The sequence below is a fragment of the Grampus griseus genome (assembly GCF_964374135.1).
Source record: "Grampus griseus genome assembly, chromosome: 4".
NCBI lineage: Eukaryota > Metazoa > Chordata > Mammalia > Artiodactyla > Delphinidae > Grampus > Grampus griseus.
This window is the reverse complement of record NC_138997.1, coordinates 96,646,719-96,672,568: the sequence shown is the minus strand read 5'-3', so window position 1 is coordinate 96,672,568 and position 25,850 is coordinate 96,646,719. Positions and strand designations below refer to the sequence as shown.

The 25,850-nt window shown below is 39.6% G+C and overlaps 1 protein-coding gene across 2 annotated transcripts in view; it reads right to left on the bottom strand.

The window, feature by feature from the left end:
* The window catches only part of KCNIP4 (potassium voltage-gated channel interacting protein 4), a gene marked incomplete at its 5' end in the record, with an annotated part of 525,330 nt that overhangs the window by 221,424 nt on the left and 278,056 nt on the right, over nt 1-25,850 (bottom strand). The window contains one exon of one of the 2 annotated variants that reach the window (XM_082653962.1): nt 9,293-9,404. The exons of the other annotated variant lie outside the window; for it this stretch is intronic. Within the exon in view, the coding sequence (XP_082510088.1) occupies nt 9,293-9,404 (112 nt within the window). Of the gene's footprint in view, nt 1-9,292; nt 9,405-25,850 lie in introns of those variants that run through there. 2 annotated transcript variants of the gene reach the window in all.

Sequence of the window (25,850 nt, the reverse complement as noted above, 5' to 3'; positions counted from 1 at the left end):
AAAGACATGGAGATTTTATTTTATAAGTGAAACAGAATCTTGAGTATTCTTCAGTAACAGAAAAGAATCTTGAGTATCAGCTCAGTCGCATGTCCGGAAAGATTTCCCTTTTGAGAATATGAAGTCAGGTTGGAAGAAAGTGGGATGGGGATGGTGTTAAGATGAGACACGTGTATTGATTTAAAGGGACAAGCTATCAAAGATGCAGTGAGAAACCCACTGATACATATTTGTTGTGCTTCCATGATAGACTTTGTACTGCTCTGGACCTATGGAAATACTGGGAAAATTCACTCTGTGCTGAGGTAGAGTGTTCTCTTCTCTGGCTGAGGAGAACATAAATGAACACAAAGTAAATGACTTGGGGAACAGTGCATGAAGGTTTGTTATTATCAAGTATACCTTGTATGACATACATCAGGACTGACTGAATTCAGATTAAGGAGGAACTGGTATTAGAGAGAGGGTAGGTTTTGATCTGGGCTGAAATGGGGAAATATGGGTGGCATTTGGGTAAGAGAAGGCATTGTGGGAGAAAAGGGAAGAATGGGAGGGAAGACTTAGAAACTGGGATCAATACAAAGTGTCCTTGAAAATGTGAAACTAGGTTATATCAACTGTCTGTAGTTCCCAAGGATGTGTGATGCTGAGTGCTTAAGAGTGTCACTCAGATTCAGCTCAAAGGTCACCTCTATGAGTCCTTTCTGATGTTCCCCACCTTCTAAATAGTACTGGTCAGTCTCTTCTTATGTCCTTCTACGCCTTGCAAAGATGTGAGACCAGGAAAATTTACTAAAACAATTTGTCTGTGTGTAAACCCCTCTTAGCTAAAACTATGCCTTTAAGTTCCCAATTACTAGCACCGTTAAGTTCCCAGTACAGTGCCTGGTACACAGATCACTTTTTAAAACCTTCATTTCATGGATGGTTGAATGAACGATCATGTTTAGTAATAGGTATGATGGAAGTTAAGAACAAAGACAGCAATGATACTAACTCTGTAAGTAATACAAAGTATTTGGTGAGCTCTGTGTTCCAGTCACTGTGCTAAACATAATTTTAAGAAATATCATTTAATTTACTTCTCACAATAATCCTATGAGGTAGCTACTATTATTCTCCCCATTTTTGAGAGAACCGACGTTCAGGGTGGTTATAAACTTTGTCCAAGACCATGTGGACAGTCAAAAGCAGAGCTGTGAACTGACTTCAAGTCAGTCTCACTTCAAAAAACATGAAATTAACCACTATTTATAGATTTTTCGTTTTCAAGAGAATTCAGACTTAAGGTGATTTTACTTTTTAAAACCTTGGTTGATTCAATGTATTTGTCCTTGACGCATAAGACTCAATGTAATACAATAGGCGGACGACCAGTTTACTTTGAAGAGTTGAAATGTGTCTTTAACAAACCCACAAGACAAGGGTTTATAAACTCAATGAAAAAAGCATAATGTCTTCCTTGTCCAAGAGGCAATGAAACCTAAACAAAAATCAGTAAGAAGGGGGGACCCTAATTGCCTAGCCCCAGCATTGACTCATTGTGTAACACAATCATGTTGATGGCTTAATTTACATAACAACCCTCTAAATTGGCCTAGAAATTGTGAAATTAGGGGAAGGGAAAACACTGCACACATACATCCTAATTCAAAACACTTGCTAATTTGGCAGATAATTCCATCAACCCAAAAAGAAGGACTAGACCCCCATCCACTCAATGAGACTCAGGACTCAAAAAAACCTAGATAAGTTTCCAAAAGGCGACATCTTACCAACATGAGACCCCTTCTCAACGGGTTCCTTTATTGCCAACTCTAGTGTAGGGGTTGGCAAATTACAGTGAAAGGTCAAGTCCAGCCTGCTACCTGTTTTTGATCTTTCAGCGGTACTGTTTTACATTTACAATGGTTAAAAAATAAAATTCTGTGACATGTGAACATTGTATGAAATTCAGATTTGAGTGCTATTGGAAGACAGGCACACACATTCAGTTTTATACCTTTCGTGCTACAACAACAAAGTTCAGCAGTTATAACAGACTTCATGACCCACAAAGTTTAAAATACTTAACATATAACAAGATGACTGACAACTGTTCTAGAATAAAGCTCAGCAGGGGCCCAAGAACTCAGTGAAGAAATCACTGCAAACATCATGGGTTTGGCCTTTCAGATTTTTTGCCTAACTCAGTGGTTCTCAAAGTGTGTGCCCTGGAACAGCAGCAGCCTAAAGTGAGAAATCATTAGAAATGCAACTTCTCAGACGCTAACCGAGATCTACTGAATCTGAAACTCTTAGGGTGAGGAATAGCAATCTGTATTCCAACACACCATCTAGATGATTTTGATAACACGTAAAGTTTGAGAACTGCTGGTATAACTCAAGGAACGTGTTATCTTTTCATAATTACCAGAAAGGCATTTATTGGCTTCTATTTGTATCCCAAGCACTGAGCTAGATATTTCACTTATATGTTTGTATGCCCTACAACAATCCTGAAAGGTTGGGCTTATTAGCCTCATTTTACAGAAGGAACTCGAACTCAGGAAGGTTAAGTAATTGGTTGAGAGTTACTGAATTAGGATTTAAACTCAGAGTTTCACTTGCCCTCACTTTACTCTGCCCTCTCCCTTATCATGTATGAGAGAAAGCAGCTCCTTAGACCGTGAGAGAGCTGCCCGGGTTTATCAGGTCGGCTTTGGCATTCTCTTGTTGAATATAAACAATTTCACAGACTACTAACACCAGACAAGACCACTCTGTACCTACGGATCAAGAAAAAAACAAGACCACTCTGTAATCAAGGCTGAGAAGAGGACAAACATGAACTTCGTTTAAACCACAAAAATAACCAAGTATCCACCATTCTAGCTAATGTAGCTTGCTTTTTGCCAATTACAGCTTGTACATAAGATTTATTAAGCCAATTACCCTGGATTACTGACTTCACTGAACAAAGCCCTGCTTCCTAAATCATAATCCTCTAACACAAGCTCAAATCCAGAAGTCCTTTCTAACACTCTGTTACCGAGATGCCCCACAGTTCTCCATGGTGTGTTCTCCTTTTCCGCGAAAAGTAACAAAGCGAAATTGTTTGACCACAGGTGTGTTCCTGGTGCTTTTTGGCTGGAAGTCATTGAAATGTACAACTCCTCCACCCTCATCCCTCCTCACTAAGATTCCACCTCTCTGCTCCAGGCTGGGGTGGGAAATGGGTTCCCAAAGTAAGCAAAACTAAAACAATAAGAGTCCCCAAACCAATCAGTACCAAGCACATTGCCAGGTTCAGAGCAGACATTTACATGGATTAATTATATCTCAAGTGGATTAATGGGCTTTTTAGAACCAACCTGATTACAATAATGACTTCAGGAAGCTGCCTTTTTTTCCCTTTAAATTACAGTTTAAATTCCTATTTTTAGCTTCCAGTCTTTACTTATCAAAGTCTTTTGATCCCTCAACTGATCAGATTTCAAATACCACCATCTTTGTGTAGCCTTCCCTGAAATTTTCCAACTGGATGAGATGCTCTTCTCTTTTGTGTTTTCTAAAGGCCTTGCTCCCCCGCACCAGACACTTTTTCATCTTGGATTAGTTATTCATGAGCTGTTTGGTCTTTAATTTGAAAACTTCCTAAGAACAGTAAAATGCCCCATGTCCTTTATTCCCCTTCACACAGTAGGTGCTTAGTAGATATTTGTTCAATTTCACTTAGAAATCCAAGTTGTTGTTGTTTTTTCCCAGTTATGGAATTGAAAGGGCTACTTTCCCAGCCAAATCAAAGTCCATCTAAGCTGGGCTTTTTCAGCTCTCTGCTGGACCTCTGATTTGAAATTATTTCCCAGGGCCATAAGGTTCTAACGAACAGCTACCTCAGATGCTTTTGGTGTGTGGTTTATCTCTGCTTTGCAGGGTAATATTGATGTTAAATCTTTCTAGCAGAGAAGAAAAGAAAGTAAAAAAATCGTAATCAACTAATCAACAGTTTCAAAGTTACTTTGGAAACTTGAAGGAGGCACTAGAGGCTCTCAAGTATGTAGCACAAGTAGGAGTGCACTGGCACTATTACTGTATGGGAGTAAATTACACTCAGGCCATCATTTTTTTAGTATGTTCTACATATCAAGCATTGTGCTGGACAGCAAGGTTAATTATATAATCAAGGGGAGGGACTCAAACTATGTTTATTTCCCTTTACATTTTTTTCTGGTTTTGTTCCAGGAATTCCACATTTTATACCATGTTCCTATGTTGGTATTACCTCACCCAGTACCCTGCATGCAGAACTTGTGCAAGCAACTTTCTGGCATATGAATTTGATAAACTTCTCTTTATCCATTAAAAACCCAGTTTAGAAATCATGTCCTCTGGGGAGTCATCTCTGATCACTTCTATCTCTTCCACTTGGGCTTAATTACTTTCCATTCTTTGTATCTCGGACTCGTACTGATTTAGCTACCATAATGTATTGCATTTTCTTTGTTTATACTCTACATACCCTTATACAACTGAGAGTTCCTTGAGGGTAGCAACTACTTTTAATTCATCTTTGTATACTGGACCTAGCAGTGCCTGGCATATTGTAGACAGATGAGAAACAATAAATGTAAGCCCCTGCAGAAACACAAATAACAAAGTATTGGTAATTATTGAAGTTGTATGATGGGTACATCAAAGTTCATTATACTATTCTCTACGTTTTGTGTGTAAAATTTTCCAAAATAAATGTTCAAAGTAAGTGAAGACCTTGCAAGATGTCAGATGTATCTTTCAAAATTTTTAAATTCCCACCGTAAATGAAGCTACTATATTGGTAACTACAACCTCTGTGTGCCCCAGATTTTTTTTTTTTTTCTCATAAGAAATACATTTGAGGCCAAACAACACTGCCCTGAAATAAAAAAAAAATTATGCCATTTCAGAACAGGTGCAGGTCAAGAGTATTATATTAAACATGAGTTTCTGGAAAAACTGGAAATTGACCTTTCACATTAAATATCTTATTGAGGAGGGCAATCTGTGGATTTTTGTCCATGTTGTCTCCCACCTAAATTGTTCCAGAAGCATAACTGGTACCTCTGCTTCCACTCTCTTACCTCTGAACTCACCTTCACCTACTCCCAGGCTGACGCGCCTGAAACACTGGTCTGCCATATCGCTCATTATTTCCCCAAAGTTGAAGACTTTGAGCAAATGGCTCTTCACCAGTGAGAGAATGTGTCCTCTCAGCATTCACCCCAATGGACCCCTTCAGACACATCTCATTTCAACATTCTGAGGCCCGTGTGCTACAAGCTGCTGCTCTTCTCCATGAAAGCTACCCTCAGTCAGTGCTCAGGGTCACAATTCAAGCTCTTTGCTCAGCCTGGAATGTTATTTCCCCATTCTCCCATCTGGGAACTCCTTCTCACACTCTAAGTCCTATACAACTGGTTTTCTCCTCCACGAAACCTTCCCTTGAGCCCTTTCCAGAATGTTCCACTCCATTTGTGCCTCTACAGGCCATTTCTTGGGTTTGTGCCCAGAGCTTATTTCTCCTGTCTTGTTAGGTAATTAGTTTCCCTTTCTAGAATGTAAGGTTACTGAGAGTTCATTCCTTCAGTGTTCATCTTGTCCCTTCCCACCAACTCAGTCAATGCCTAAGAGAGGCCCTGCCCACATTTAGAATCCAATAAGCTATATATTACATGCAGCACTGTGAAATGATGAGATTAATCTTGTGAGTGTGCCTCCTCCTTCCCTTTATTAATGAGTGGATATATGTAAAACCTCAACTCATTATATTAAAATCCCATTAGTCATTTTAATCCTCTTTACAAATTGCTTTTGCTCCCTAAACCTTGAATTTTAACTGAAAGAGAATTATTTTTTAAAGTAGGGCTTTATTGAAATCAGAATCTAATTTAGGTGGGAGCAGAAATGTTTCTCTTTACCTTTTCCTGTTCATGGCTAATTCTCACTAGCCATTGTAGATAATAATAAAGTAACGCTGCTTTATCTTGACACTAATACAGAAGCTCTCATTCATATAGGCTCAGAACTACTCTCTAAGTTAATCAATCCACGGAGTCACACTAGAGAAAATACTCCTCAATGGTACCAGTGAAGAATCATTGCGCCCTGAGGACAGTTTAAAGTTTGATGTTTCCTAAAAGAAGCTCATAGTTCTGCTCTGGGCCTCATCTTTACTTCTCCACCAAAAAGAGTGGCTAATTCTCTGGCCATTTTCTGGGCTATTTTTTCTAAGTGGTACAATCGCAGTTAAATGTTTGGCAATTTACATTGCGAAAGCCCTTTTTGGCCTTTTTATCATTTGCAGGTAGAAAAGATGAAGGACTTGATAATCTAATATTTTGTGGCTTGCTCTGTAAAGGTTTTTTTTCTTCTATCTCCACTTGACTGGTGATCAAAAAGTTCTGTTTCTGCTTGGAGAGTGCCCCAATCTGAGAAAACAGAGACAGGAGGCCTAGGCTAGAATTCTTATGATTTCATTGGGTCTCATTGTTGGATTCTACTTGGGCTAGCCATTCATGGACATTGAATATGTCACAGATGGTCAAAATTCAGGGCAGGTCTTCGAGGGAAAGGGGCTCAGGAAACCATTTGGCTTGCTTCTGTTCTAATCCTGCCTTTAAAGTCAGTAGTCTGGTTTAGCTCACTTCCATGCCATGCTTGGGTCCTATACTTGGGTTGGGAAATTGTGTAGCCATTGTGTAATCTTATTTCCTATGAATGCATTTCCCTCAGATATCTCATAGGGTGTTAGTGGACAGTTCAGTACAAGATTCAGGAATTCAGGAAATTTCCCACCAATGTTTTCGTTAATTCTCTTTCCCAATATTAGGAAAGAGAAATAAGTGAAAAGTGTGTTGTAGTAGGAAAAGCACTGTATAGGGTTCAGCAGTCCTTGGATTCGGTTCTGTCTCTGCTCCCAGTTAGTGTTGCCTTCTGATAAATCAGTCAACATCTCTGGGTTGTAGTGGTCTTCTATGTAAACTGAGACAGTTGGACTAGACCAGTACTTTCTAACATATACTTCAGAACAAAAAAGGTTTTTTTCCCATTTTTTTCCTACTTGTCAAGGAAATATACCTCATGTATGGTGATAACCTGCATCTTTGTTATTTTAGCACAACCAAGCCTTGCATATTGAATCCAAAGTTTGCCCAGCTTATTGGACATTTTACACAATATCTTAAATGTGTAGGTACATCATCTCTATATCTGTGTGTGTTTAGAAATAAAGATTCATATATGGACATGGATATTATTATTTGGGTATGAATACGGATACCTATCCCAAGAAAGATGTTTCAGACTAGCTCAAAATTCTGTGATTCTATTTGCAGGAGTCAGGTTTACAATTCTACTTTTTGTATTGTTGGAACTCAAATTTGAAGGTTCTGTCAGAAAATCTTTAAGTGACATAAAACAGCACTTAAAGAATAAAAGCTGAGTTATTTGCAGGGGGCTTTTGCAAACTTGGGACTTTTGACTTTAAATGTCTACATTACCAACACTGGCAATAAAAGAACTGTGCGCTATCTTATAGGGCTGTGAAAGTTGACTTCCTCGAATCCCTCCATGATGGTTTTCCTTAGAGCCTGCTTCATCTAGTTCTGAAACCAAGCCATCTTGAGTATAGTGCACTAAAATTGTGGGCTATGGCTCAACTGAATCCAGAGAACAAAAACTAATATGGAGAAGGAATGAAACAGAAGCAAATTTTTCCAATCATAGAAATTGAAATGATCTTATCTGTATTTTGTTAAGTCACCACTAGTGAGTGCACTGAGGCAGAAATCTCAAAATAATGCAAGATTGTTGTGTAGCACTTGGAAAAGTTTGTTTCTGTATTGTTTTCCTTCCAGTAAAAAATGTAAGGTTAAATAAAATTACTCCCACGGTTAAATAAAATTACTGTGTAATATGAGAAAAAGCAGAAATTATTTTCTGAGGTTTTATTTAATCCCATTACAATATTATTCTTATGTGTGCCTGAGCAGAATTTGTCACAGATTGAGAATACTTAAAAGAAGATACGAAAATTGCATGGAACTTTTTCTGTTCTTATAAGGTCTAAATAGTAGAACCTAATGAACCCACTTGTAGAAAAAAGGACTTTCTGAAGATAACATACATTGACCATTATTAACGTATTAACAGAAACAACCTGTGTACCGGATGGATATAGTTTGGGATGATGTCATCTTAGCTATCAGGTCTTAGCTCCTTAACTTGGTCAGAAAGATTAGAAGCATGGGCAGGCTTAAATATGTTCCTCATCTTCCCCCATTGCACATAACGTGAGAAGTGAATATTCATAAATAACTCAGCAGTAAAAGATCATATCCTTAGGAACTCCATTCTTTCACTTGAGAAGAACGAAGAGCTTGGGTGTAGAATTGACATCAAATAATTAGGGTTTAAATAATTCAAAGCATGTTATTTCAGTAGAAAGATTGTATATGTATATATAAAACTATATATATAACTATATATATAACTATATATATATATATATATATAACTATTAAATGGAAGTTAATCAACTTTTTTTACTCCCCAATCGTTGTATAGTAGAATTGATTTGGGTAGTAAAACTTATATTAGATGGATAAAATATTTATTGGTAGCACCAATGCTGTCCTTTGCTTATATGGGTTCCCACTCAAGAGACAAATGAGCAAAGTGGCTTCATTGGAAAATGCAAATGGAACACTTTTGCAAATTAAGAGTTCACAGCACATTTTTGCTAAGCATTCATTAACTCAATTTTAAATCAAAAGCTTACCCAGAAAGAAAAAAAAAACAGGCTTACCCATTTTATATCATAATCAATAACCCAGCTCCACCCCCATACCTCCTAACTAATGAGGCAGCCACATATTTCCCTCACAAATCTGGATATTCCTCCAGAGGATGGAATTACTAATGACATTACGGCGTGGTAGCCAACACGAAACTTGACAACCAAAACAGCAACCTGTATTATCACCCCATAATAGAGAGTCCTAACTTCCCACCTTGGAACTATATTTAACCCATAATATCAGCCTAAACTCAAATAGGTTTCAAATAGAAAGATAATGGCACAATACCCCTTCCTTTCCAATGTCAAATATCTGGGTAAACAGAAATGAACTGCCCAGTGCTAGGCTGCTCCATGTCAAGCATGCATATTTTAAAACTTTTACTTTGCGTATTAAGCCTGCTCAACTTCTGCAGCGTCTGTATCCACTTCTGAACCAGACCTGACCAACGGCACAGATGGGAGCGACCACTTTACCTTCCGAAAAATCAATCAGTCCCAGCAAATGAAGCAGCTTCAGAGATGCACATATAATCACAACAATACCCACTGTTTGCAGTCCTTCCGACTCCCACTCGAGAGTCAACATCCTTCAAGCTGGTAGAGCATCCCAGCCTCCGAACCCCTTCGGAGTGGAGGGAGTTAATTAGAGAATCCGAGCAATATCTGGCTTGGAACGAAGACTCACGAGGGGGGAAAGTGAGCAGCTCCTCAAAGATGCACCTGGCAAAGCAGCGGCCCCCCGGGGTGAGGACCGACCTGGGCTGAAGTCCAGGCTCTCATACTGATGCTGGCATTTGCCTGGTAGGGTCCCTCAATCACAGCGCGCCGGCCTTGGGACTCTGCGCTGCAGCCAGCAAGTACCTGGACTTCAGAGCTGCTAGGGAAACATCTGTTGGAGAACCGGGGAGTTTGCTGTGTCCCTGCCGAGAAGAGACACTCCCAGGAAACTTGCCCTGGAGAGCACAGCGGCGCTCCGCGCGCTGACGACGCAGCACCGTGCTGAGAAGAGCTGTCTGCGCGCTAGTTTGCAGCCTGGTAAGCTTGCGAATGTCCTCTTTTTGCCATAGCAACTGCTCTCTCTTCGCGGAGCAAGTTCAACCCGCTCGCTCTCAGGCTGCTAGGAAAAATTCAATTTTGGTGGCTGGTGCCTACAGCCCCTTAAAAAAGCCCCTGCGGAAGCCCATGGGCAGCTTTTCTCGGGAGAAAAGTGCAGGGGCAAAATATCCATGATTCAATGGCTTTTTTCAAGCGGGGGCATCCAAACCGCAGCCCACTTGCCACTACACTGGGCCTGTTCTGGTCCCCGTTGACACATGATTGAGAGCATTATTAGGGAGATTGATTTAGTCATTATATTTACAAACATGGGTAGAGGGGTGGGCAGAGCAGTGCCTTGCAAGAACACTGCTGCTCAGTAACTGCCCCCTGGAAGGTGAGTGCTACGATCGTCCTTAAATTCTTGCTTTAGCCTGTCTCAAAGCAAAGTTTCACAGCCTTCCCTAATAATAAAAATTACTCGGCTTGTTAAAAACAATCTTTTGTGGAGAGTCTGATTCAGAGGATTCTGGAGTTTGTGTTCTTAAACTAGAAGCTAGGTGATTCTTACCATCAGGGAAGCATGAGTCCTGCTGTCCTGAAAGATCCCAAGGGGTAGTCTAATCCAAACCACACCAAGCAGCCTAGGCAACTTTGTGGGAATGGTCACTGGATTCTGGGCTATGTCAGAACCACACTGGCTTAGTGTGGTTTTGACATAGAACCCCAGCCCAAGAGTGGTGGTGAAAAGAATCAACTGGGATTCTGTATGTGAAGGGATTTTTAGCCCCTGGAACTCACTATGAAACATAAGGGCTTATGAGTAATGTCTTAGACCCCAGGGGATATCTCCTGGTTCTGCTACTTTCTTGCTTTGTGATTATTTTGCAAGACACTTAACCACTCTGAAAACAGTTCTTATTCTGTGAAGTTGTGATTATGATCCTTCAATGCTTTATTTAAAGTTCTCCATTTAGGGCTTCCCTGGTGGCGCAGTGGTTGAGAGTCTGCCTGCCGATGCAGGGGACACGGGTTCGTGCCCCGGTCTGGGAAGATCCCACATCCCACATGCCGCAGAGCAGCTGGGCCCGTGAGCCATGGCCGTTGAGCCTGTGTGTCCGGAGCTTGTGCTCCGCAACGGGAGAGGCCACAAAAGTTAGAGGCCCACATACCGCAAAAAAAAAAAAAAAAAAAAAAAGTTCTCCATTTAAAGGGACTCTGGCAACTTAGAGTGGTCATAATAATAGTTAACATTTACTGAGCATTTACTATGTGCTCATCAATATTAGCTCATTAACTCATCCCCATAGCTCTATGTGACAGGGATTACGGTCATCTTCATTTTATAGGTGAGGAAACGGAAACATAAAGAGGTTAACTTGCCAAAGCTGTGGGCACAGCGCTTGGTAGGCGAGGAGCGTTCATTCATTCAGTTATTCTTTAACATTTATTAAGCTGCTACTATGAGCTATAGATGATACATGAATGATAAAATGGGAAACAGCGTCCAAACCTATCCTTTGGGGACTTACAGGCTAATGGCGGAGGCAGGCATGAAATTGAATGTGACCTATAAATGTTCCAGCACTTGAGTAGATATCTTTGACGGTACAGTGCGAGCACAAGAAGGGAACGTCAGCTCCACCTGGGGAAAGGTGGGTGGTGGTAACAGGAAGGAGACTTCACGGAGGAAGTAACCGTCAGTGATTGTAGCTTTCATCATTATGGGAAATATTGTATCATACACAAGCTTCAGGGTAGGCAGGCTTCGGTTAAATCCTGATTCTGTCATGTGAACTGGGGGAAACCTCTCCATCTCTGAGTCTCAGTTTTCTAAATCCGAGATAGGAATGCAGCTGCTTCCTTGTCATGGTTGACATGAGAGTTAACAGACCGTGGAAAGCTGAGCCCAGCCCCTGGTATTCCCTTGCTCAGCACAGGGTAGTTGTGGGATTATGATAGAAGTGCCAACTCTTTAGAGGCTCTGCTGGGTCTAGATGGATGAAATGACTTTGCTCTTCTCTGGTCCTGCTACTCCTCCCTGCCCCTAAAGTCTAGTTGCAGTCTTTTCTCCATAAAGACTTTTTGAACACCCCAGCCCACAGGGCTATTTTTCTCCTCTGGGTACCAGGAAAATAACTTGTACATACAACTTTAGGTCATCAAGTTGGCTCTTTTCATTTTGGATAATACGCTTATGGGAGATATCTTTATATCAATCGGCCCAACCATCTAACCATCTAAACATGTTGCTTTTCAGTTGCATCACCAAGCTAGTGAAGGGGAAACAGTTCTCAGCAGTTGATGGGAAAATAAATGTTTTAAGTAACCATTCTCTGAAATTCCTGCCAACATACAGCTATAGGAAGTCAAAAGAAGTTATAGAAATTAATTAGGTCAAACTATAACTGTATTTTTAAATCCTACCCAATACCATATTGTAGTTAAAAAAACTTAAGGTACAGAGAGGTTAAGTGATTTAGTCAATGTCACACAGCTAGAAAGTAATAGAGCCAGAATTAAAATATCCCTTTGATACCCAAATTTATTTTCTCCCTTAATGCATTCCAGCAGATTTCAGCAAATATTTGTCAATTGATCTTTTGAATTATAGAGTTAGGCAAAGTATTTTAAAGTTGCCACATCCCATTTTCCAGGAAAGAAATCCCAGCCCTGCTTGAAATTCACATAAAGCCCCATGGGTACGATTTTGTTAATTCCAGGCAGTACTTCCCTTCAGGACAATGGCATTCCTAGTGTAGGATCCACCAGCTGAGAGTCCTGGAGGCCCATCCCTTTCCTATCTACCTTAGCTACATTTGTACTCGGTTTTCAGAACACTTTGTTGGCTCCAGCTATCCATCTTCTAGCTCTCAAAGAATACAATGGGCTCTTTCACATGCAGCCCCCTAGGATTCTGTAAGGTAATAACACCATTGAAGAGTTTCATTCTTCATCTGGAAATCTAGGGAAATGGGAAACACCTGGAGAAGAGTGTCTCTCTCTAGGGGCATTTTGGGAAAGAATAGTTGGCTGCATATTATTTTAAAAAAGCAACAACTCCAGCTTAGGCTCTATCATTTTGTTGTAATAATTTGTTAGCCCCAAGTCAGGTTATTATATTAAAATATGCTCTGGCTTTCTCTCCCCATTCCCAGGCTCACCGCTTTCTTTACGTTGTAAGGAATACCCACCATAGGAAAGGAATACCAAAGGAATAAACTAACATTTCATGCTCACTTACTCTAAGCCAGGCACCGTATACTTTACATGTATAAATTAATTTAATCTTACTACAAACCAGAGTTAGGTATTGTTACTCCTATTTCAAAGAAAAATAAAAACCAAGGTTATTGAGATTACATTATTTCCACAAAGTCACATTCAATAAAGGGCGCACTCAGGATTTATGTCTGATTAACTCTAAAACTAATAGCCACTAGCATTTATGGAGAACTTATAAATGTTAGGCACTATTCTAAAATCTTTAAGCATATTAACTAATTTAATACTTTCATAATTCCCTGAGATTTATATTATTACTTGGGTTTCAAGGAGAAAGTTCAGGCTTTTAAAAGGTGAAGTGGGGCTTCCCTGGTGGCGCAGTGGTTGGGAGTCCGCCTACTGATGCAGGGGACGCGGGTTCGTGTCCCGGTCCAGGAAGATCCCACATGCCGCGGAGCAGCTGGGCCCATGAGCCACGGCCGCTGAGCCTGCGGGGGGGGGGGGGGGGGAAGGTGAAGTGATTTGCCTGAGGTCTTGTAAAGAGTACTTGGCAGAGTTGAGATTTGAATTTAGGCATCTTGGGTGCCAGATTCTATACACCATGGTGCCTCTCCACACCATGATGAAGGGTTCTTTAACTGGGGCTCTGCTAAGGGACCCTGAAGAATCGCCAGGAACTCTTGGGAAAATGAACTTTAAAATGTACTCAAGGAGGCATGGCCAAGCCAATTAACTGGTCTGAGGAAGAGAGGATCAGTGAGTAGACTTTCAATTTTCTTGCAGCAATCCACTGTGATCCTTTAAGTAATCTCAAGTGAGCTAATTTATCTGAAACTGGAAATTGATCACTTCCTCTTCTTTTTGTAGCTTCAGTTTGAAATTTCACCAAGTTGAGAAAAAATATTAAAGTTGGATAGATTTACCTACCTACCTATTTCCTCTCCAAAATATAGGTAGAATGACAATACATACAGGAACTAGTGAAGTCAAATTTAAATTTAGTCTTATTAATTTATACTTGTGTCAACTTTTAGAGATCATTTAGAGATCAAATCATCCAATCTTTTTATCTTACAGGGGCTTAAAAATGAGGTGCAGAGAGCAGAAATGACTTATTCAAGGTCAAAGGACTTGGTAAATGGACAAAATTGGCTTGAATGTCATGATGCCTGAGCTATTAATGACAGGAGAAACCAGGATGATACACTGAGAAGTTAAAAAGAAATTAAGTTCTAAAGGAAAAATCTTCTACTCTCAGTCAATAGGAGTTAAGAGAAGCAAGACATCAATGTGGTTGGCATCACTGAGAAGGTTCCATTGAAGAGAAAAACTAATCTGGGTCTTTAAAAATAAGTGAGGAGAGGAGGAATGACTTTCCCAGAAGTAGAAATGCACACACGCTAGGGCAGCATTCACGATGGTGGCGTGGCTGGATTGAGGCCTCCTAAGCAGGAGAGAAAAATGGTCCTGGAAAGTTGTTGGAAGAGGCAAGTAATGAGGACAAGGTTGTTGTATGACCCTTAGTGTCTCTTCTAATTTTAAGATTTTCTCACCAAAATGATGAAAGCTATTCACTTTCTAATGCTGTCTAATCTACCCCAAACCCTTACTTCTACCCTTAGTATATCACATATCTCTATCTTGGGGTTTCTCAATTACTTGCAAAGATCCCTAAATGTTCTCCAGACAAACTTTCACTCAAACATGACAGGACTCAAGCTATTTTACTTAGTCGCAGGGCTTATTGTGAAAGGTTAGTAAATGCGCCTGGCATGCATTTCTTTAAAATATGTATATGGTTGCCCATTAAACAACCGGCCTCCTGGTTTGAGTGCTCCATTGAATCCGTAAGTTGTTTGTAGGAGAATACCTTCCACTTTAAGAATTCCAGCAATATTGCACTAATGTATTTTGAAAAGAGTTCTTATGTACCTTTTTTTTTTTTTTTTTTTTTTTTGCGGTATGCGGGCCTCTCACTGTTGTGGCCTCTCCCGCTGCGGAGCACAGGCTCCGGACGCGCAGGCTCAGCGGCCATGGCTCATGGGCCCAGCCGCTCCGCGGCATGTGGGATCTTCCCGGACCGGGGCACGAACCTGTGTCCTCTACATCGGCAGGCAGACTCTCAACCACTGCACCACCAGGGAAGCCCCTCATGTACCTTATGATCAAAGTATGTGGAGTATGTAATCTTCATATAAACAATTGTCAGACTACTTGGAAATGCAACAAGAAAACTTTTATAAGAATCTAATCTTCCCCTGTGATTTTTTTTTTTTTTTTTTGCCTGCTTTAGTTTCCTTTTCCTGGCCTTTCTGGCCTAACCTGAGTGGGTTCCTGGGTTCACCAATTTAATAGGACATACAACTTTGTCACTCATGTCAAAACCCTTTTCATGTTCTCTTTCTATAAAAGGTGTCAGCCACTTATCACTACAATGGGCTGGCTTTAGGACAATGATGATCAAGGATAATAATATGATTATCCTTTCTTTATTACCTTAAAATTAGGATCCAAATAATTTTGAGCCCCTGCTATGTGACAAACAGTATATAGTGTGCATTACATAAACTATCTCACTGAATCCTTACAACGTCCAGGTAGGATAAGTAATATTAACTCCATTCGATAGTTGAGGACACTGAAATGCAAAAACTTAAATTTTCTTATACTGAAACATAGGGGAAGTGATTTTGGCTTTGTGTGGTCCAACTTGAAATTTATGTGAACTACGTGAGTGCAGAGGGCCTGATTGATGACCTATCAAACATACATTGTACATCTGCTTCTGCTTTACTCATTAAAGATTTCATTATCCTGAGGTAAAGATTGCTGCTCACTTGTAAGATATAGATCATTGCCTTTCTTCCTGTGATGCTGATATTCATACTCATCGTCTCCTTCCCAGACACCAGGATCATGCTGCCCCACTATGTATGTGCTAATCTGTAACTATACTTCTCTGATGAACTTTTGAAAGAATAACCCCCTGCCAGGCTTGATGTTCTTTTTTCTAGCAAGGTATAAGACTATGCTAAAAACCATGCTTCAATGGAGCGTTTCTCAGAGCTGAGAGACTGTCTCATGGCCTATAGCCTTCAGCTTAGCTGGAATAAAACTCTTTCTTAATCTTAGTCACAGATTGGTTATTGACTTTCCATCTGCATTGCTTGGCATAGTCGACAGGGTATCAGAGAAGCTCACCCGAGGTTCCGTGTGTTCTCCTTTGGACAGGCACTCAGTATCAGCACAGGCCCCTTGAGCCCCTCTGGCTTCCCAGCATTCTCCTAGTGCTTTGGTGAGTTCTCCTGATATCCAGCCCTCATAGATTTTAAAAAGTGACAGTCCTGAGTTTTGCCCAAGCTGTTAAAATGTTAAGACTTGGAATCTTACCGGAGGTACCAATACATTTCTTAAGTGGAAGGGTACTATAGGAAAGTCCTTAGGCAGAGAAAGCAGAAGGACCATTCGAGTCAACTGTGTTGGCTCAACTTTTTAAAACATGTGGCTTAAAAATTGGAAAGATTTGTACTTTATAGTAAAATGAAACAAAAAAGAGGGTTGGAGATTGTGCTTCTAAAGCCTACCAGCTCCTGGATGCACAGCCACAGACTGGAACTCCAGCTGGCTTCACATACAATGGGTACAAAGTCAATACTCATCTTGTCCCCAAATCACTAGGATGGGGTGCTTCTGACATTCCAAAACTGTTTTTTTTTTTTTTAAATATACTCAGTTAGAGAAACTAACTTGATAAAACATCTTTTCAAAATTCTGACCCTAAGAGAATAAAAGTATTCCTAGGAGAAAGCTTGAAGTTATAACTCTTATCATGTCCTTGAAATGTAAACATAGCCAGCATCACCTGAGACTAAGGCCTTGGCTCAGTTAGTAGAACCCAAAACTAAGAAAAAAAAAAAGGAAAAGAGATTTTTTAAAATTCAAGCAGGAAAACTATGAGATTTCTGTCTGTGTCTATCTGGATGTATATATGCCTGCGTGTACATTATAAATATGATATCTCTATCTCTGAATGGTATTATCAAAATAAATTTGTAAAAGAGCTCTATTTAATTGATTTGAAAGTAAGCACTTACAAATCAAATATTTCTAAATGTAACATAAGCTAGTCCCAAAATTTAAAGGACCACGTGATCTAGGATTAATCTTTAATGAATAAAAACAAGTTTAAGTTGCTAGTTTAATTAATACAGATATGTCTTTAGACATATTTAGAGTCATCAATATTAAGTATAATACTTTTATTGTACTTAGGTTTACTGAAAGTCAATAAGCTCATGTTATCTCTGTTACAAAATTTGTCAACAAGAAAATTAACTTGGTATGATGATATTTTCCTAAATAACGAAATAGAGATAAATGGAAAAAAAAAAGTTTTTTGGGTGAACTCTTTAAGAATACTTATGTAATTTAAAAAGAGTCATGTACCAAAATATTCATTGCAGCTCTATTTACAATAGCCCGGAGATGGAAACAACCTAAGTGCCCATCATCGGATGAATGGACAAAGAAGATGTGGCACATATATACAATGGAATATTACTCAGCCATAAAAAGAAATGAAATTGAGCTATTTGTAATGAGGTGAATAGACCTAGAGTCTGTCATACAGAGTGAAGTAAGTCAGAAAGAGAAAGACAAATACCGTATGCTAACACATATATATGGAATTTAAGAAAAAAAATGTCATAAAGAACCTAGGGGTAAGACAGGAATAAAGACACAGACCTACTAGAGAATGGACTTGAGGATATGGGGAGGGGGAAGGGTGAGCTGTGACAAAGCGAGAGAGAGGCATGGACATATATATTCTACCAAATGTAAGGTAGATAGCTAGTGGGAAGCAGCCGCACAGCACAGGGAGATCAGCTCGGTGCTTTGTGACTGCCTGGAGGGGTGGGATAGGGAGGGTGGGAGGGAGGGAGATGCAAGAGGGAAGAGATATGGGAACATATGTATATGTATAACTGATTCACTTTGTTATAAAGCAGAAACTAACGCACCATTGTAAAGCAATTATATCCCAATAAAGATGTTAAAAAAAAAAAAGAATACTTATGTTATGATATGCCTACCTAAGCTTCTCCCAATTTTTGGTAACTTGAAACTTTAATGTTTCACTGAATTAAGTTAAATGATGGAAATTCATTGAATTCTAGATCATTTTTAAATAAGATAAAATACTGAAACATTAATTGCTAAAGAAGTCTATGTTTACCTATTTTTGACCTCTTATTACAATGATACTAAATATATTTGAGACTATAAGTAAATATATTTTGTGCTTTATTGCAATATTATACAATAAAGTGTCATATGTTCCTAGAAATTAATTTTTAAAAAGGACTGTATATGTAAAGTAGGATATATGTTGTTATTGAGATATTTTGTTAAGGAAAAAGAAAGTGATTTTGTCCAGAAGCTGGTTATTTCTAAATGGAAAACGAAAGAAGGGACAAACATATGAATATAAAAATCTGTGGAAGGTTTGTGGAAAAGGAACCCTGAGAAAAGAGTTTTGTGTGTAATTAAGTTGAATTTGAGTGAATGAATTTTAATATTATAGGTAAAATGGTGGAAAACTAGAATTTGTGTTTTTCTCTGCTAAGAGGACAAAGTTTTCTTGAAATATTGATCTGTTGTTTTTGACAACTGACTGTAAAGCTTCTTTACCTCTTAAGTAGTCTCTTGTAACTTTCTGTATTTGTCTTAGAATTTTTTATTGTCACCTTGATTAAGTGAATAAGTAGTGTTTCACAGTGACTTATGATCCTACTTCACCAAGCGTTTAAAACCTTTTGATATCTTTGACAAACTTCCTCAAGTCAAATTCTAAATGAAGTTCTTTTGACCTCTAGCTAACTTTTGGATGCTTCAGAGAGCCCTAAAACAGCTCAAAGGGAGATATTAAACTAATTAGGCTTATTTGGTAGGTTAAATTACATGGGAATCATTGTCAAATGAGTAGTGATAAACCTTCTTAGGTTTTATTGTATGAGTGAATGTTATTAATATATATGTTCTAGAAATTATATGAAGTTTCTAAAATTTGAAATGTCCTGGTATGTCGTCAGTCATAATTTTAGCTATTATCTTAAAATGTATGTCACAGAAATAGCTGAATTTCCTCAGCAATTGCAATGTAATCAGGTCTTTAACCATGCTTTTTAAGTCTTTTGTAATTTATAGGTAGTCATTGTCTTACTCTGATGCTTTTACAAAACTGCTTATAGATGACTTGCTTTTATGCTCCAAAACGAAGTTAGACTAGGTAGCAAAAGGACTTCCACCATGTATGAAGGCTATTTCAGCAATTGCTCTCTTAATACAAGGCTACTGAAAAGATAGTAGTGTGGTCTCCTTTAACTATTTATGTCCTCTACTCAGTTTGCTTCCAGCACCACAGTAAGAAAACAACCAGGACTGCATTTTATTAACAGATTATCTTCTTGCTCCTAGGAATGACTTACAAGAAATTCCTATTGATAATGAGGATCTAATTTGATTTACAGATGGGTCCTCCTTAAAGGATGAGCAGGGACATTACTGAGCTGGATATGTGGACATAATTGAAAGCTCTTATTTACCAAAAACAAAGCCAGCACAACAAGCTGAATTAATTATCTTAACCCAAGCTTGTCACCTAGCTAAAGACCAGATAGCAAACATTTATACTGGCAGTCCCTATCCCTTTGGAGTGGCACATGATTTGGGGATGCTATGGAAACAATGAGGTGTTTAACCTCTTCAAGACAACCTATAAAAAAATGGAAAACAGGTTTCAGAGTTATTAATTGCTATACACCTGACAAAACAGTTAGCAATTATTAAAACACCAGCATTCTGACACTATGGAAGCTAATGAAAATAAGCCTGCTGACGCTGCAGCCAAACAGGCAGCTTTAACTACTCAACCTGTCCAGCCTCGAGAATGTCCGCTGTTCTCTGTTAACCCTGCTAAGTCAGTAAACGATTTTCTTCTACAGGCGCAAGAAGAAGAGAAGAGATCACCACTGAAGAAGAGAAACAGATGTGGCAACAAAAAGGGGAAATTCTTGACCCCATCACACAAATATAGTTTGGACCTGATTAAGAAAAAACCTATAGTGTCTGTTGGAGAACAATTGCCATTCTTTAACTCATTTGGCACCTGAAAAAATGGTTTTGTGGGAAAACAATGTTTTGGGAAACTTTCACCCATTAGTGGTTCAAGGGAGATATATTACATTATTTTCAGGGTCTTATTAAGGCACTTAAAAGATATAAAAAAATTGGTAGCTAACTCCTTTTTCAGCAAGTTCTCCAGAGGCAGCTACCATAAGGATCATGGATTAATAAAAGATTATTTGCAGCCACAATGGAAAGGATCTTATCAGGTATAATTAACTAATCCATGCTGAGCCTAACTGAAAGACATAAATTCATGGATTCACATCTTTCATTTAAAAAAGGCTCCTCCACCTGATGGGACACTGACCCTTGTTTTTGATACCTGGATTCAACAGACCAAGACAGATATCAACAAACCAGAATGAGAAGACAACAACAGAGGCAGACCGCTAAGGCAAGATGCCAGACCTGACCCATATGATTATTTATAATACTTTCTTGATTTTTTGGTACTTTTGCATACGATTTAAATGTTTTTCCTATTGTGGGCACAATCTTATGCAGATTTTAAGAATCAACCCAGTTGTTGAGTTTGTGTTTAATTACTTATGTTCAGCATTTCTGGCTTACCTTGGTGGATTTCTCCTCTCCAAGCTCTGAGTGTATGTCCCTTAGAAAATTTATTTCAGAAGAAAGAAGTTATAGTTCTGTTTAGGCCACTACTGATATTACTAGATGGGACCCTCTCACCTGGTCAATCAATGATACTTGCTCTGACTCTGGCCATAAATATGAATTCTCTCTTAATGGTACCCAAGCTCAGTCTAAACAATGAGCTAAAATTCAGTCAAATAATTTAACTTCCCAATTATACAGGACCCTCCCTCAGCTATGGGATGGATTTATATGGCTAACACCAGGCTATGGTTGTTTAATTTTAAGAGCTCCCCTATGTTGGGAACAATTCAATCATACTAAGGGCAATCAGCCTAGTAATACTAGAAAATTAAGCTGGGTGCCTTATAAAAAATGTCAACATAGCATTTCCCTTAAAGTTAGTCATTGGTATGAGGCAGATTGGGTTATACAACTAGGAATACGCTGGGTTTTACCTAATGGAACTCAATGGGTCTGTGGTACCAACCTATGGCCCTGGCTTCTGCCAGGATTGATAGGAAGATGCGTTCTAGGATTCCCTTGGTCTTAAGATAATATGCCTACCAATTTAGATGTAACTCCAGCAACATTTACCCTTAATGTAAGCCCAATGGCCCAAAAAATAGATATTCCATTGGTATGACCATCTGGCAGCTATTTCAGTGCCTTCAGTAGGACTGGAAGACATAATCACCCACATCGAGGCCCTCACAAAATTCACCCAACAGGCCTTGAATGACAGTAATCAGGCTATAGTCCTACTGAATTCTGAGAGCTCCATGATGAGAAAAGCAGTATTATGAAACCACCTGGCATTTGACATTTCTACAGTGCCCCAAGAAGTCACCTGCCCCATAAATCAAACTGAATGCTATATTTTATACTGTTTTATACCAGATGAATCCTCTGTTATAACACATTTAATGACCCACATGAAAAATAACATTTCTGCTTTAGGTGAACCACTTCCCAGTCTTGGTGACCTTTAAAAAACGGGTTTGGCTCTGGAACTTCATGGCTTAAATTTCTACTTATGAGCTTATTAATGTTATTAACTATATTACTTACATACTGTTTTATAGGATTGTTGTTTCTTGCATTACCCAATGTGTAACCAAGCCTCAGACAAAATTAATGATGACCACATAACTTGATCACATATATAACTCTATATAAACAATTATCATTAATGTAACATGTATTAATACTTCTTTAAAAATTATTATTAAAAGCACAGGTACAATGCCTGTGAGACAATTTGATGTAGTTGATAAAAGGTAGAACCTATGAGATGTTTCCCTTTCAGCATATAGCTTTGTGCCTGTTCACCATATATAAATAACTCCCCAACATAGATGACTATGCAAATCCAGAGATAAAAGAGGCCTAAAATACCCCCAAAGAATTAAAAAAAAAAAAAGATGCTAAGCACCAAGGGACATGATGGACCCATGGCAGACAGCACTCACTCTGGCATCAAAGGACAAAATTTGGTAATTAAGGCTTTCTATCTAAAGATTTGCTATCAAAAGGGGGAAATGATAGAGAAAAATTTCAAATTTTCACATACTGAGATATAGGAAAGCCATTTTGGTTTTACGTGATGCAGCTTGAAGTTTATGTGAACTACGTGAGTTTAGAGGGCCTGATTTATGGCCTAACAAACATACATTGTACACTCGCTTTACTCATTAAAGGAAAGAACGCATTATCCTGGGGTAAAGAATGCTTACATTGAAGATATAGATCATTGCCTCTCTTCTTGTGATGCTAATGTTAATACTGTTAATCCTGTCCCCTTCCCAGATGCCAGGGTCATGCTGACCTGCTGGGTATGTGCTAATCTGTAACTATACTTCTCTGTTGAACTTTTGAAATAATGTACCCCCTGCTGTACTTGATGTATGTTCTTTGTTCTCACAAGGTATAACACTGCTGAAAGTCATGCTTCAGTGGAACAGTTTTTCAGAGCTATCTGAGAGGCTTTCTCCTGGGCTATAGTCTTCAGCTTAGCTTGAATAAAACTCTTTCTTGTTCTTTGCTACAGAGTGGTTATTGATTTTTCATCAGTTGTAACTTGCCCAAGATTATGAAGGGGATCAGAATAGGCCACTTCAAAATAATGCCACTTGGCATAAGGATTATGCTGAAAGTAATTGAGAAACAGCAGGTGTGAGAAGTGTTTTCTGACCTCCTCTTGTCTACCTAAAAGCAGGGCATACATTTCACTTTGTGAAGCTGCCCCCGTCCCTCCTTTTTCAGGAGTCAGAGAGCAAATCTTATCACGGGAGACAAAAAGTCATCACCACGATGAGTCTGCATAAACAAAACTAACTGCATAGAAGCCTTACCTTCTATTAGTTTCCCCTATATACTTCCCCACAGTTTATCATCCCTTGAAACCCAAACTCCCTTTCTTTTGTTAAAATGGTACATAAGCCTCAGAATCTAACTACTTCTTTTTTAAAAAAAAATATTTTATTTATTTATTTTTGTCCGTGTTGGGTCTTCATTGCTGCATGCAGGCTTTCTCTAGTTGCGGCAAGTGGGGGCTACTCTGGTTGCAGTGTGTGGGCTTCTTATTGCGGTGGCTTCTCGTTGTGGTTCGCGGGATTCAGCAGTTGTGGCTCACGGGCTTAGTTGCTCCGCGGCACGTGGGATCTTCCCGGAGCAGGGCTCGAACCTGTGTCCCCTGCATTGGCAGGTGGATTCTTAACCTCTGCGCCACCAGGGAAGTCCCTAACTGCTTCTTTGTGTTTCACATCTTTTCTGTGAACTTCCATGTCCATAAATATTAATAAAAATTGAATACCTTTTCTTTTGTTAGTTTCTCCTTTGTTAGTCTAGTTTGCAGGCCCCTAGTTACTTAACATAAGAGGATAGAGAAAAAGTTTTCCCTTCCTAATAATTACATGCTAGAAGTCAATGAGTTGGGATTTAACCTCAGGAATTCTCACTCCAAAGCCAGTGTTTTTACATCTTTGGGGAGGTATATGTAAAGACCACTATTTTTGTTTTGTTGTTATTGTGGCCCCATTAAACAGAGAGAAGCAAGATTTTTTTTTTTTTTTTTTTTCGGTACGCAGGCCTCTCACTGTTGTGGCCTCTCCCGTTGCGGAGCACAGGCTCCGGACGCGCAGGCTCAGCGGCCATGGCTCACGGGCCTAGCCTTTCTGTGGCATGTGGGATCTTCCCGGACCGGGGCACGAACCCGTGTCCCCTGCATCAGCAGGCGGACTCTCAACCACTGCGCCACCAAGGAAGCCCAAGAAGCAAGATTTAAAATGCAAACAGTATCCAGAAAGATGTGGTGTGGCCTTAACTTCACACTGAAGTATAATGCTTGGCATCAAGTTCTTTCCTGGAAGCAAGGTAAAGAGAGCAAGAAAGAGAAATGAGATAAGGAAAAGGGCTCAGGAGGGAAGGAGGAGGAAGGAGAAAAGTTGAAGGGGGAAGAGAAGAGAAGAAGGAAAGGGGGTGGGTATAAATGAGAGCGAGAAAAGACAAGCAATCCTCTACGCTAGCCACCATGGGAGATTCAGAATACAAAGCTGGATGTGGCCTATTTTCTGTTTGCTAGATTCTCAGAGACTTCCAGGGAGATGGGATCTAAAATAGGAGTCAATAAGGCTAAAGGAAAGGAATGGGTAAGGGGTTATTTCTACCTGAATTAGTCCTACCTCCCTGGTCCATTAGTCTCTGGGGCCTCTGCAACTAGACATGCAGAACATCCATTCAGCGCCACTTTCTCAGCCACAGCTTCAAATGACCTTGGAAATAGAGCAGGCGGTTTTAAAAGTGAGATGAATGACATCTCCATGGAGATTGCACTAGCCATAGCTGGGCCTTGGGCACTGCATTCAGTGTCTGTTTCTTGGCCCTGTGATGCCTTTCCCTTCACTTGGGGAAGGACCCTTCATCAGCTTGATTCTCTCAGTTTTTAGGCACAAGATTACCATAGTTTGACTCCAGTGTTCTCAGCAGCATTGGCTCATTTCCTGTCCCACAGCAGCACTTTGGGAAAGACAGCCCAACTGGTTTAGACTTTAATGCATTCTGAATCTCAAGAGACACTGAATGATTACCTTGGTCAGGTTTTGTTGTATAGGGTTGTAGGGACTACATGGAAAGGATATTTGCAGAGTCCTCAAGATCCTTCTTTGAGAGCACTTCCAACCCCCTCTTGTTTGTTTATTCTCCTTCATTCCTTCCTTCCTTCCTTCCTTCCTTCCTCCTTCCTTCCTTCCTTCCTTCTTTCTTCCTTTCTTCCTTTCCTTCCTTCCTTCTTTCTTTCTTTTCTTTCTTTCTTTCTTTCTTCCTTTCCTTCCTTCCTTCCTTCCTCTCTTTCTCTCTTTCTTCTTTCTTTTTCTCTCTCCCTCCCACTCTTCCTTCCTTCCTTCTTTCCTTTCTCTCTCTTTCTAACGTGCACATGCAGGCAAGTACATGCGCGCGCACACACACACACACAATTATCACTGGGATCATTTCCCTCTTCTGCCAGGTACATGCACACACACATATAATTATCACTGGGATCATTTCCCTCCTTTGCCAGGTTATAACAAGTCCCCATGAATAGAGAAGTCCCCTCTGCACTGAGCTTAGTGCCTTCCTACTGGGTGAGAAACAAGGCTTAGTGAACGTCTACAAAGAAAATGTTTAGGATGCAGGGTGTTGGCCACGGTAGGCATTCATGCTCTAATTGCAAGTTCTCTGAAGCGACTGACCAGGGCCTGACAGCCAGGATTCATAGCTGGGTCTTTGGACCCTCAATCTAGTGCTCTTTTTACTGTGATGGAATTTAAGATATCTACACAATTACCAAGATAACAAGCAAGAAGGGATGATGCTCTATTGAATAGAGACATTCCTCCTAGTGAGAAGATCAGAAAAATCCACAATAAAGAGAAGCCATGTGAACTGGCCTTGAAGGCTAGGCCTAACATTACCTATGTACAGACATTGCTCATGAGTGCCAGCTGTTGCT